Source organism: Dromaius novaehollandiae, chromosome 17 (genome assembly GCF_036370855.1).
Source record: "Dromaius novaehollandiae isolate bDroNov1 chromosome 17, bDroNov1.hap1, whole genome shotgun sequence".
Classification (NCBI taxonomy): domain Eukaryota; kingdom Metazoa; phylum Chordata; class Aves; order Casuariiformes; family Dromaiidae; genus Dromaius; species Dromaius novaehollandiae.
This window is the reverse complement of record NC_088114.1, coordinates 8,090,570-8,103,424: the sequence shown is the minus strand read 5'-3', so window position 1 is coordinate 8,103,424 and position 12,855 is coordinate 8,090,570. Positions and strand designations below refer to the sequence as shown.

The 12,855-nt window shown below is 42.1% G+C and overlaps 1 protein-coding gene across 2 annotated transcripts in view; it reads left to right on the top strand.

Moving 5' to 3' along the window:
• GALNT9 (polypeptide N-acetylgalactosaminyltransferase 9) overlaps positions 1-12,855 on the top strand; it is a 221,812-nt gene that overhangs the window by 115,636 nt on the left and 93,321 nt on the right. For both annotated transcript variants that reach the window (XM_064522068.1, XM_026095321.2), the window contains one exon: positions 71-245. In XM_064522068.1, coding sequence (XP_064378138.1) covers positions 71-245 — 175 coding nt within the window. The remainder of the gene's footprint in view (positions 1-70; positions 246-12,855) is intronic.

Genomic DNA, 12,855 nt, shown 5'->3' with positions numbered 1-12,855 from the left:
AAATTTAAATGTAATGTCACAAGGCTATTTTTTTTAATTCTGAATATTTTTGTGTTTCTTTGCCCTGCAGTTGAGCTAAAATTTAATTTGGACCAGTACGTCAATAAGCGATACCCAGGCCTGGTGAAAATAGTGCGCAATAACAAACGAGAAGGACTGATTCGAGCCCGAATCCAGGGCTGGAAAGCAGCAACCTCTCCTATCGTTGGTTTCTTCGATGCTCATGTTGAGTTCAACATTGGCTGGTAAGAAGTTTTGATGGCAACGTTCCTGTCTTTTACATTCTGCATTCCCGCAGGGAGAGCAGTACCATTACACTGTGCCCTAGCTCTCAGAGGCTGGGAAAGAGATTTGCTCAGCCACAGGGGAGCTGAAGAACTGCAGGGATGAGATGGCTGTAGGCTGGTGTTATCACATTAGCAATTACATTTGAATAATATTCTTGATTGTTGCAACATCACTGACAGTCTTCTGCAAGGGCTGCAAGATCCATTAAGAGCTGCTGCCCCGGCTCTAGTACAATTCACTGGACAGGGAAGCAGTTTAAAGCACCGTGAACCAGAGGTCTCCAGAGCAGGCAGATGGGGAAATACCTTTAAGGAGGTTATGAGCTCAAGGCAGATGGATGCTTTCAAGTGCTTGTATTTTATCCTCTTGTCATTTTCTATCATTTCTTCTTAGAAACTTGAATGCAAACCTGATTTCTTCATAAATTTTCTTGCATTTACATTTGAGGGAAGCATTGAATTGTCTCCTCTGTTTTTAATGGGGCTTGAAATTAGCACACCTTTCCTCATCCCCTTTGTTTTGCAAGGGAGCAATGTTAACTCTGATAAGCACAGTTTTCAGCCTAATGGGCCAGATCTTCAGTTGGACTAAATCTTTGCAGCACCACTCAGTGGCCAATATTTGGCATTACTGGAAGTCAAGTCTGAAGGAACTGATATGTATGGTCAGTTGAGAAAGGGCTGTAGGGATCTGCAGTATGTAAAATGTGTATTTTTGAAAGTGCGGCTGCTATTTGATAATGATGATGCAGGATTATGGTGGAGCTGATTGTGCTCTGCGGTTCTGGGAGATACCCCAAAGTTAAAACTTAAAAATAGCTGCACTTACAACCAGAGGGAAACTAATTGTGAAGGAATGGAGTGTTTATTTTTATATGTTCATGAATATCTTTATAAAATGGAAGTGGCTATAAAATAAGTCTTGTTGTAGTGCACCTGGTTTATATTTACCCTTCCTTTTTTTCCCATCAAGGACTGTAATAGCAGCTGTAGTAATCTTCTGGAAGATTAAGAGCTGGGTTTAATTTATTTGTTTACTTTTTAGCAACTGTACCTTTCAGGTCATTACAAATGTTCATGTAGAGTAGTATCAGCTACTGGACAGAATCTGGGACTGAAACCTGGGCATGGTGAGAACATGCTCTGGGTCCTCTCCCAGGCACACTCAGGAAAACACATTTACAGAATCAGGTGACCAATGAACTGATCTAGCTGTTTTTCTAAAACAAAGGCTACCCTCTGGTCCCCTTTGTGCTGAGATAAGTTCGGCGTTCTTTGCAACAGGGATGGTCCGTCCCTCCCTACATTCTTCCCTGAGCTTTACAGGCGCATCGCCTTGCCCATCTCCTCTGAGCCTTCTTCCACTGTTTGAGTTTATTGGTCAGTCACAGCAGTAAGTGAGAGTGTGTGTTTATCCAAGAGAAAAAGGTACCTGTGGTTACTGCATCCTTCCCAGTATACGCTCCCCTCAACAAGTGCATTTTAAGTTTCACTAATACTGTTGAACCCATCTCTGCAGCTGCTTTGAGGCAGCTTTGCTTCTGGAGTAGCTACAGAAGATGAACGAGAATAGCAAACATGCACCAGAAGCATAGAAGAATCCCCCTTTGTTTCAGAGTGACACATGGAGGCTAATAGTGTTTCGTTTTAGTATTCCTCCCCTCCACCTTTGGGTGCCCAGGCAACCATCTCCATCCTGATTCCACCTGTTTCTTCCTAGTTTTAATTCTGTCTCTCTGCAAGTGCTCATGAGATGGCCTGTCATCTTGATTTTCATCTCATCACCTTCCACTTAGGAGGGACTGGAAGGACAGCTTTCATCTGGGCAGCTTTAACTTTTCCCACCAGGTTAGCATTACCCCTATCCCATAACAGTATAAACTTGGTAGTCATGCATATCTTGTTAAAGCACTGCTATTCGTTTTTCCTAGTTAGTCTCTCATTTTGGGCGAACCTTTCCCCCCCCCCCCCATTTTAAATGTTATATTCTTGTATTCAGAGGCCACATGGATTGCTCACCTTCAGAGCTGTCTATGGATTATTTGTGAGTCAATTAAAAAGAAAATAATTCCTTTTCCTGCAGAAAAGAACATTAGCTTTTTGTTTGGTTTATGTTCTATCTGAAAGTCAAGTATCTATAGTGCAATTTTAGTTTTCCACTCAATGGCTGCTTCATCTGTTTAATCAGTTGGCAGATTAATTCATAAAGAATCAGAGGGGGACTTCATCACTTTCGTATGAAACATGCAGGACTGTGACAACAAAAAAACCCCTTTCATTTAAACAATTGTTACCCCATTTAAGGGTGAGCTTTTGCCTTATATTGCACTAGAGAATTTTACAGGCTCTCACAGTATAACTTTCCAGGAGCGCTTCTTCTAAACTAAAATAAAATCTGGTAGGATATAAAAAAGATACTCTACAACCTGGCAGGTCAAATTAACTATTGAATTATTTATTTTACTGTGCTTAATTGCTGCTTTTTTGCCTCTCAGGTGTTGAAATATATGAGTGCAGAACAGAGATTTTCTACTGACCTGTTCCCCTTAAGACTTTCGGTAGTGTGAGTTAATTCTACTGCTCGGACAGCAGAAGTAGAGAGGACTGGGTAAAAAGACGGTCGTCACTATTAATTCTCAAATGGAATTTTAAATGAAAAATATGTAAAAATTTCCCTGTACAGTTTGTATGTAAAATTCTACCTGTCCTGCAGTAGCACCACTTCTGTTTATAATGGTTACTCAATGTCAACAGAAGTCAGTGTCTAGAGCAGCATCCCAGCAAAACCGATAGCAATGCAATGCTCTGAGCTCGCAACGGACACCCATGAATATTCACTGCTGGCGACGTCCTTCCTCTCTTCCTGGCTGCCGTGCTCTGCAGTCAGAAAAGCAGTGGGACAAGTGTCCGGGAGTTGCACAATTGCAAGGGGAAATACTAATGGCCAAGAGGCGAACAGGAACAGGGTGGAAGGTGGCCCTGGGAAGGCAGCAGGATCATACTGCAGCTACATTTTATTCTTGCTCCTGGCAGGGCTCGGCAAGGACAGTGGCACATGGACATGCTTAAAACCCCTGGCAGTTGTCAAGTGCACTCATTTCAGCCTTAGCATAAAGCAGGCTCTGCTCTCCCGCTGTCGTATTAGCTCAGAAAAGACAAGAAGGCTTTTTTTTTCTTTTTCCAGTACTTTTGGAAATTGCTACTTTTGGAAATTGCCATTCTTTGGTCCTCAGTCCCAATTAGTTTTCTATATATTGTACAGCTATGATGGGGAAAAGTAGCTACTTTCCCTCTGCCTGTATTTTTAACTCCGATTACCAGAGAAAGCCATGTTATGCAGTTGTGCTGCGAGGGAAATGCATGTCTGTCAGTCTCCAGTTTCTGCCAGATTTGACAGAAGGCGGAAGGTCTTGGAGAGATCACATTCCTGGAGGAGCTGTGGAAGCAGGCAACTGAATAGCGCTCCAAATCAGAGCCGCTACCGAGAGGCTGCAGCATGAATTCATAGTGGAGAGAGCTGTTAAAAGCACCCCAAATACGAGGGAAATGTGGGTAAAAGTTTGCACCTGATCAGCCATATGATCTACTCAAGGAGAGAGGTGGTTGTGGAGTGCCAGACCTCATAAAGTCTATTACTCACCAGTCATCTCTGATGCTTCCTAATTTTTGTGTGTCCTGTATTTTATAGGCAATACACTTTTAGAGCAGGAGAAGGCCAGGAGTACAGTGGAATTTGAATAAAATTTAGGTGGGAAGAATAAATGGAAACAGATGGTTCAGGAAAGATGAACGATGGGAGAATGTCTATGTTGCAATACTGGAAAAGCATTACTGAAACGCTCCAATGAACGAGAATATAGGAGGAGGTCCATATTTAACAGTTTACTGGAAAGGCAGATACTTCTGTGTTTAAAAATATATCTTTTCAGAAGGTCGTACATTCCTGTTTGAGGGTATATTTAAGTCTGTAAAGTCTAGTTTTGCCTTCATGCCACTCAAGATTTCAGCAGTCCTGCTCTGTGAGTTTTGTGTTAAGTCCGCCTGTTGTGCTTTAAGCAATACACAGTTACACTGGCTACAGAGCGTCTCATCCTAGCCGCTAATTGTGTTGCTGGAGACGTAGAGCGTTAGATAGCCTCCTGCCTTTGAAAGATGGGAGAGAATGTGACAAGGAGAAGAGGACTGGAATACATGATGTTGGGGATCAGAAGAGAAAAGACGGCAGAGATGGGGTGTTAACTCTCTGGGTGAGAAAGAAGACACGTTGAGTGAAGAAGGGCAGAAATCAGTAAGTGAAAGACAGAGACGACAATATATTGGCAGCCATAAAGAGAGTGCTAGGAGGCATAAAAGAAGACATAATGATAGAGTATTATACTTGCTTCCTATCTTAGGAATTGCTTTTGCACATATCACAGAGGTAATATTGGAGCACTGAATGGAGTTATGCAGTATTGTAGTAATTAAAATCTTGCCAGACAAAGGGGGAGTATCAATGAGGAAGCGGTGGAATACAAGAATTTCATCAAAAAATTTCCATATACCAGAGAGACAGGGAGAACCTGACATGAGAAAGGACCTGAATTATATGTCTAGTATCCATCAGTCTGTGCCGCACACAGACCATCATTATAGATTATTCCTGAAGTTGGCAGTGCTTTAAAAAGATAGAAAATGGGGATTTTAATGAACTAAGAAGAAGAGCTAAAGATCAAGATCCCCAGGTCTGTGGATAATACTTTATAGGTGCTATTTTATACTGTAATGTACAGTGCAATTTGTTGTAGTGGTTCTAAGTAACGGATTCTCAAAAAAATATGTGAAGAAAAGAGGGAGCTGATTTTCTCCTAAACTTCAACTGTCTTTGTTCATCGCAACTACTCTGTAATGGAGACACGGTTACGCTTTGGTAGGGCAAAGCCACAGGTGCTTTGCTCCCCACTGAAAGTTCCCCTGTTAATGTTTTCAGGCAATATATTGTAAGCCGGACTCTACCAGCAGGTTAACTCTCCACATTGCTTTTCCAGTTGAGCTCACGTGGCTCTTCGGAGCACCTCCAGGGTCCTGATGGATCGTCCCTTCTAATGAGAGAATGCTGAAGGTGAGGGTGGTAGTTCCTAGTCCTTGTCCTGTGCAGTCCCTCCCCTGCTGAGGGTTCACAGGTATCGCTCCTGCTCAGGATGCAGTTTATTACAACATCCCTGATATCGTGCTGAGTTTGACCTGGGAAATTTTATTCAGGTGCTTATGCAGATGCAAAGGAGAGGACATGTTTATTGAGGGTCTTTCTCTGTTTCCAAAGCCTTTACTACTCACTCAAGATCAATTTGGTAACTTAATGGAATACATGTTTCAGATAGCAAAAGTGTCCTAATATTAGCTGAGTAAGGAGGGAAGCGTACAAGAGGCCATGTGGGCCATTCGGATGTATGGGGAAGTGCCAGCGTGCATGCAGAGGACATGCCAGAAAAGCAGCTTCAACTATTCATCTACCTAAACAGCCTAGACCGTTCATTGAAGCATCCTTATTGCTTTTCAGTGGTGCAGAAAAGAGCTATTCAGATTTGGCAGCCGAACGGCTGATCTTTAACTTTCCAGCAGGCGTTTCTGCAGCGTTCACCCCGTTCTGGCTGGGGGCTGCAGGTCTGAAAGCTCCCAGGGCCCACAGGAATGCTGATAGAGATGTCAGGTGCAACAGATGGGGAATTTGCTCTCTCCTCTTGGAGAGCGAGGAAGGGAGTACATTTTTTTTTCCAGTACTCTGAACACTTATTTGCAGAAAAGGTATTCTGCATGAAATATTCCTCACTTGGCCTCAGTGAAGAATTATATATGTCAGTAGATTTGCTTGTCTGCATCTGATAAATGTATATTGCCAGTGAAATCTGAGGCAGCATATAAAACCACATGCAAAATAAGCTTTCAGTTTACACAGAATTTTTTCTTCAATTTCTGTGTTAAGTTTTTACTTCATGATAGCAAGCAGTGGTACAGCCAGAGTAAAGTACAGTGCTAAACCCACTGAGCGATAAAATCTAACAGGTGAGACCATGTTGTCTTTCATTTTTGTCTTGTATGGAAGAGAGCTTGCCAGAAGAAGAAGGAATTCTGTTTTGTGTAAAGTAAAAACAAAAAAAGGGGAGGGGATTTTTCTGATATTAGTTCTTCATTTTTTATTGGAGTAAAAATTAGAATGGTGATGATAGAAAAAAAAGACGTAGACGTATCTGAGAACAACCCAAAGTCTAGGATAGTAGGGTGATCACTTGTGACAGGGACAGGATTTAGGAGAAAACTTCCCCAATGCAATCCCCGTCACTTAGGATGGAGTTAGGTTTTGGACATACTCAGAAGTGTCATTTAGAAACAGGAGGAGTTAGTGACAGATGCACAGTATAATCGATCTACCTAAGAACTGACAGGAGCTCTAGGTTTTGGGGGTGAGCTCCTCGGTCAGTGCATGTTAGCAAAGCTTCCCAGATGTCGTGAAGTCCATTGAAGCAGGAGAGTCATACAGCTGAGGATCTGGTCTACGGCATGCGTGTGATTGCTCTTAGATCACATGTTTATTCCTGTGTTGTGCCTTTTAAAAAGTCTGCTTGAAGTCAGCAGGTGGCTTTACGTATTTAAAGGGAGAATTATATAATCGTGTGTGCTGAAGAGCTCATTACCAACTAGTTTCATCTGTACTTGGGAAGAAGCTGTTCTTTTTAGCTTTGTGAAAAAACAGACTTTCCCATTGGCATAGGCACTCTGGCAATCTGATTAGGGTGTAAGATGGCATACAATTTTTGTTTGCTGTGATTTCCTCTGGAGTTTGAGCTGCTCTGAGTTGGCCCAGTGTTAAACACAGAATGCATGTATGTTCAGAGACAGACTTACAACGGGATTAGAGAAGCCAGTCTGAGCACAGGATGACCCCTGCCATTGCTCTCGGTCTCCTTACTGACTTATTTTATTCTCTGGGTTAAATTAAGCCTTCCAGTTCTTTTACCAGCTCTCATGTTTCTCTTGGGAATGCTTATTGTTTGAGGCCCACGGTACTGGTGGTGCTGGAGCTCCTACTAAAGTCAACACGAGTGCTCAGCACCTTGGAAAATCCAAACCCACCAGTAGGCAAAAGCATTAAATGCATGAAATTTATGTGCTGTGTTCCATGACGTACTCCACAGTTTTTGGCAAATCAAGGCAATCTTTTGTTGTGATTCTGCTCCTGATTCCTTCCTGGGATTCAGCTCCTGCTCCTGGGATTCCTTCCACAAATTCCCCATGAGAGTTTCTGCAAGAAGGAGTTGGTTAGCAAAGCACCCGTTGTGGATGTGCCAGCCAGCACATCCTTGTACCTGTGGGGAGCCTGCTGAAATCATGGGAAAGCCGTATGCTTTATAGAGTTTCAACCGCGCGCTGTCAGCCGCAGGGCTGAGGCCCGGGAATGAGACTTCAGCAGTGTGTAACTATATTTCTGAAATTGCTTCAGAGAAATAAATCCCAATTAAAAATACCCATTAGCCCAGTGGAGTCTATAAGAGAACTAAATTTACTGTTCTCTTCTGACTTTAGCCATCCACTAGCAGTCTATTCAGAAAGAGAGGAGAATGCTGACAAATACGTCTTTTTAGAGGGGACAAAAGGGAAGAACATTTTTGTCAGACAAATTCCAGCCAAAATAGTCTGCTAGGTTTTTATTAGATGTAAAAAACCTGGATGGGGCCAAGCACTACCTTTAAAGCTGAATGTTGTGATTATGTTTAGTTTATAGAAATCAATCATGTCTGTGAATATGCCTTGGAGAATTTTTCCTCTTGTTCCGATTAATAATTTGTCAACAGTATGTGCTACTAACTGCCTATAAAGTATGTTGACTTAGATACAGGCTAGGAGCCTAACATTTCTGCATCTGTGAAAAATAGGGATGAGTCTCAAAATTCACATCTGGCTCATGTACCTAATCAGTCAGCACTGAATCCTGCCTCGCTGCACCACTAGCAGTTCTGACAAGAGTTCAACCCTGGAAATGATGATGGAATTAATTAGGGTTCAGTAATGTCTGTGGAAAGAAAACACTCAAGGACCATACTGCAGCTCATCAGCACAGCACGCTGAACCCTTTCGGACTTCACCAACCTCTTCCACTCTGTCGTTTTTATCTTGGGAGCTGCCAGGAGCACCTGACTTCTTGAAACGCATAGTGGAGAAGACAAGGCAAGAGGGAAAAAAATCAGGAAAAGAACATTAGCCTCTATGAAGAGGATGAGTAAATCTACATAATAATTTAAAAGCTTAAAAATGGGGGAAAAACAGAAATTACTAGGAAAGATTTCATCCTAATCCTTTCAAAAACCCTAACCAATTAGTCAAAGCCAGAATTACCGGCTAAATTGACAAGGGACAGTGCAGCTTAGTCCACAGAGACAGGTCATTGTGTAAGTCCATTGAATCCAATAGAATTATAGCAAGGCTGGACTTTGCTGGCAATGCCTAGCAATAAAAAATGACTCATGTTTCATGGATTACTTAATGTAAGCAATGTAAATGCAGTGCATTATCTGGTCCTGAAAGACTGAAGCTTACTGCAGTTCTTCATTAGATAGACTGGCTATCCAGTTAGCTAGGCATCTTGGCAGGTAGAAAAGCAGAGCACAAGCAGTTTCAATGGTGCGAGGGCATTCAGAATCTGGGGTTCAAATGTTCCTGTAGATCTCAGTGAGATGAACTTGGCATCTGAATATCCCTTTCCCAGTCACCTTGATGAGATGGGAAGTTGATAAAATACAGTTTCAGCAGTGGCTTTCATACTGATTCATTCTGTATGCTTGGCACAGTATATTACTTCATCGGTAATGTTAGGGTAGGGATATCATCACTGTAGTAATATCTTCAACATTCACATTTCGTGTGTGCAGCAGCCTGAAGTAGAACTTCAGCCGTCACATGGACAGCTTGTCGGTACCTCAGAGTTCGTGAAAGTTCAGAATTTGAAACAGCTTGATAGACATTCATGAAATTTCATCATACAGTTCGATCAGATTCTTGTATCAGACTCCAGAGATCCTTTCATGTGTCATTTTGCTACAAAACATTGAGTCGGGTGGTAATAAAACTCAGGCCGTACACCTTGATAAACAGGGGACTTCAGTCAACTACAGAACCAAGGATGTGGTTTGGTGATGTCTAATATGATAGCAGTAACAGAGTTGGGAATGGATTGGGTTTTTTCATTATGAAGAAAGTGATGAGGACCTTGCCTAGTATTTCCAAGTATGAGATGAACATAAAGATTGCAATATGATTGAGGGCTGAAAATCAGAGTGTGTTAATATTTTCTTCACATCCTTTTTCTTACCATTATTGGGGATGGACTTAAACAGCCCAATTTTAAGATGTCTTGCAAAGTAGTAGTCTAAATTCTCCTTACAGTCAAAATAGACTCCTTTGGAACGTTATTCATCTCACTTATTTTCAGTGTCTACCTTATTATGAGAAGAATCTTACTATAAAAATGCCTGTGTCTGCCTCTGTCTGCTGAGTATGAAGGGAGTTCAGGCAATTACCTTGGATGTAGAGGTCTGTATTGTAGACATCTGACATTAAGGGAGGAGAATTCTGTATGTCTCTTAGCTTTTATCTTTACGTGATCTCAATCTACCCTTCAAAGTAAGATACTTGACAAAATGAGCACACAAGGAAGAAGTCTAGAAGTAAATGTAGAAACTTAAGAATTAAGCTTGATGGTCCATATGGTTAAAGGGCCCTGTTTTGTATCAGCATCTCTGGAATTGAGGACCATAAGATTTGGTGACCAAAGAACTCCATGAAGAAAGGTGAAGTAGGTTTAAAATTTCCCAGTCTGTTCTTGCTTTTGAAAGGCCTGTTTCCTGTGACAGGTATGAACAGGAATGACAGAATTTGATTGTTATAGAGGGAGCACATTTACAGATTTTTGCTTCAAAAAGCATGCAGTCAGTTTTCCTGCATTTGCAGAGCATATCTGGAGAGACTAGGCTCAAACATCTTATGTTCTTGCAGGTTATGAGAGTGAGTGGATGTAACTCTGTGTTCTGTGATATACACAAGATCTGCCTAGAGGATCCAGACCCTCTGCTCTGTGACTTCCCTGGTGCACCAAATTTGTCCAAGCAGTGCCCAAGAGATGCAGGACTGTGCCATCTTCTGAGATGTCTTTTGGTTTGCAAGGGCACTCAGAGTCAATTTTGGAATGAGGACCCTGATAATGGTTATTGTTAATTATTGAAAATTGACTGTGCCAAAAGTGAGGGAGGGGCAGCAAACTGCCCTGAATGACTGCAGAACTGGCTGGCTGGGCCTCTCTCTCTCATTCCTCCATGATTATTAAATAAACACAGGTAGGAGACAGCTGCCCAGGATGAAAGAGCAGCAGGGTCCTCTGCCCTGTTGCCCATCACTCAGAGCAGGGACAGGGACCCCCTGTCCGCTGGGCTCCTGCTGCAGGTTCTTCCCACTCAAGAGCGACCTGCTCCAAGGTGATTTGTTTTTCCCACAACCCCAAAGAGGAGGAGGTGGTTCTTCCAGACAAACAGTTAGTGGCCTGTCATGAGTGACATCTATACCTGTTTGGTATTTTGAAAGCTTTCGTTTCTTAGCCCAGAAAGGAGTGGGGGAGCCTCTTGCTGATAATATACGTAGCAATTGCCACTGCCACGGATGGAGGCACATGCTTCGCGATAGGAGAAGAGTGCCTGGTTGACGTCTCAGTTTTTCTGCTGTAATTTCTTCTACTGTCTCTAAGCTGATGAGTGCAGATATGACATGAGGAAAACAAAGTAGATTCATCTTTTCCTCTTTCTTCCCTGCTTTCTTGGAGTAGCAAGAATTTTTCTGTTGGACACCCGCTGTTCTTTAAAGCAGTTAATCTCATAATTATAATCTTGTGTAAATAACAGAAGCCGCTTATCCTGATTTGGCAGGTCACATTGGCTCATTCTGGGTGTGCGTGTGCGTGGCCTAAAGATTTCATGAACTGGCATTCTGAATAATGTATTGCACTGCCCGGAGTCTGTCACGTGTTTCTTGTCTCTCCAACAGAAAAACAAAAATTCTACTTTTTGTCTGGGGTGCCGTTCTTTAAGTGCCATGCAACAAAAAAGAAAAAAAAAAGGCACATGACCCTGCTGATTAAGGAAATGTTTTAAAGGCAAAAAGGTATTTAACAACCTGCAAGGGAACAGAGGTCACTGCACCTCCCCTGGCAGTGATGCACTTTCGTGTTTCTGTGGAGGCCTTTGGTGTCTTGCAGGACTGGGCTTAGGCAACAGAAGTGCTGCACCAAAAAGTGCCGGTGGGCAGGCAGTAGTAAGAAAGACCTCAGGCCATTGCAGTCATGAGGGATGCATTGACTTATTCCCAGAATAGATGCAGTAGAGTAACAAAATAACATACGTTACATACAGTATGAACAGCTTCTTGTTCGTAACCTTCCTGGCCGGGCTTTCAGGGACAAGGCAGGAGGGTTCCTGCAATTTGCACGGTGGTTCCTCTCTCTCCACCTTTCTCGTGATCATCTTTTTTTTCAAGCTTCCACATTCAATATTACTAGCATCCAGTTGATTAAATTCAAATGTTACTTTTCTGGAGGAATCCAAATAAAACCAGTTTAATTCTCTGTGACTTCTTTCCAAAAGAAATACTGCAGCACCTTGTCTTTTTGTCAGATACGCCCTTGTTTTACATTGTTTTGTGATGTTTTATTTGCTCATCACCAATAATCAAAGGCATCACTGAATCTATGTCTCTTTGTACTGATGGAGGGGCAGGCAGGAAAGAAGGAAGCGGTAGCAAGACCTCATTTAAGTAAAATGGAGTCCGGGTACACAAAATAGGAATACTTTGGCTATATTCAAGTACAGAGAAGATCTTGTTTTTTTACAGAAGAGATCAGAAATTTTGTGATACTTCAGATTGAGATAGTAGAGGATGAAAATGGAGGTTGAATTAATTTCCTGACTTGTCCCTTTCTGTTAGCCTACACAAGAAAATATATGGTAACAAACAAAACAAAGTAGCAGAATTGAAACTACAAAGGAACAATTGCCTTTTAACCAACAACAAAAGAATAATGAGAAAAAAAAATCAGTGTTCAAACCCTGACTGCCTCTGTGAATTTCAGCGAACCACCAGTCCCTCAGTAAAGATAGATGTGAGAGAGCTCTGCAAAATCTTCAAAGCTTATTTCAAGGAGAAACAGTTACAAAAGAGTAAACCGGTGGCTCTTTCTGATACAGCTGAGAAGTGCTTTCTGCCCTTATGTAAGCCTACTACCTCTTTGGATCCGTTTCTCTGTAAATTCATAGCAACTTCAGACTACCTTGGCGGCAAATGAATGTTTGCACTGAGGCTTTATCCTTTCCTGAGACACTTTGGGATGTAGCTTCCACTGAAAGCACAGTGAGGTTTTAAAGCCTTTTGAAATGACAGCGCGTTTCCTGCAGCTTGCTGCCTTTGCACCATCTGGCAATTGGAAACCCTCTCATCACCAAAGAGGTTTTAGAAGGCATAACATGGCCACGCTTGTCATTCAAACTAGATCCGA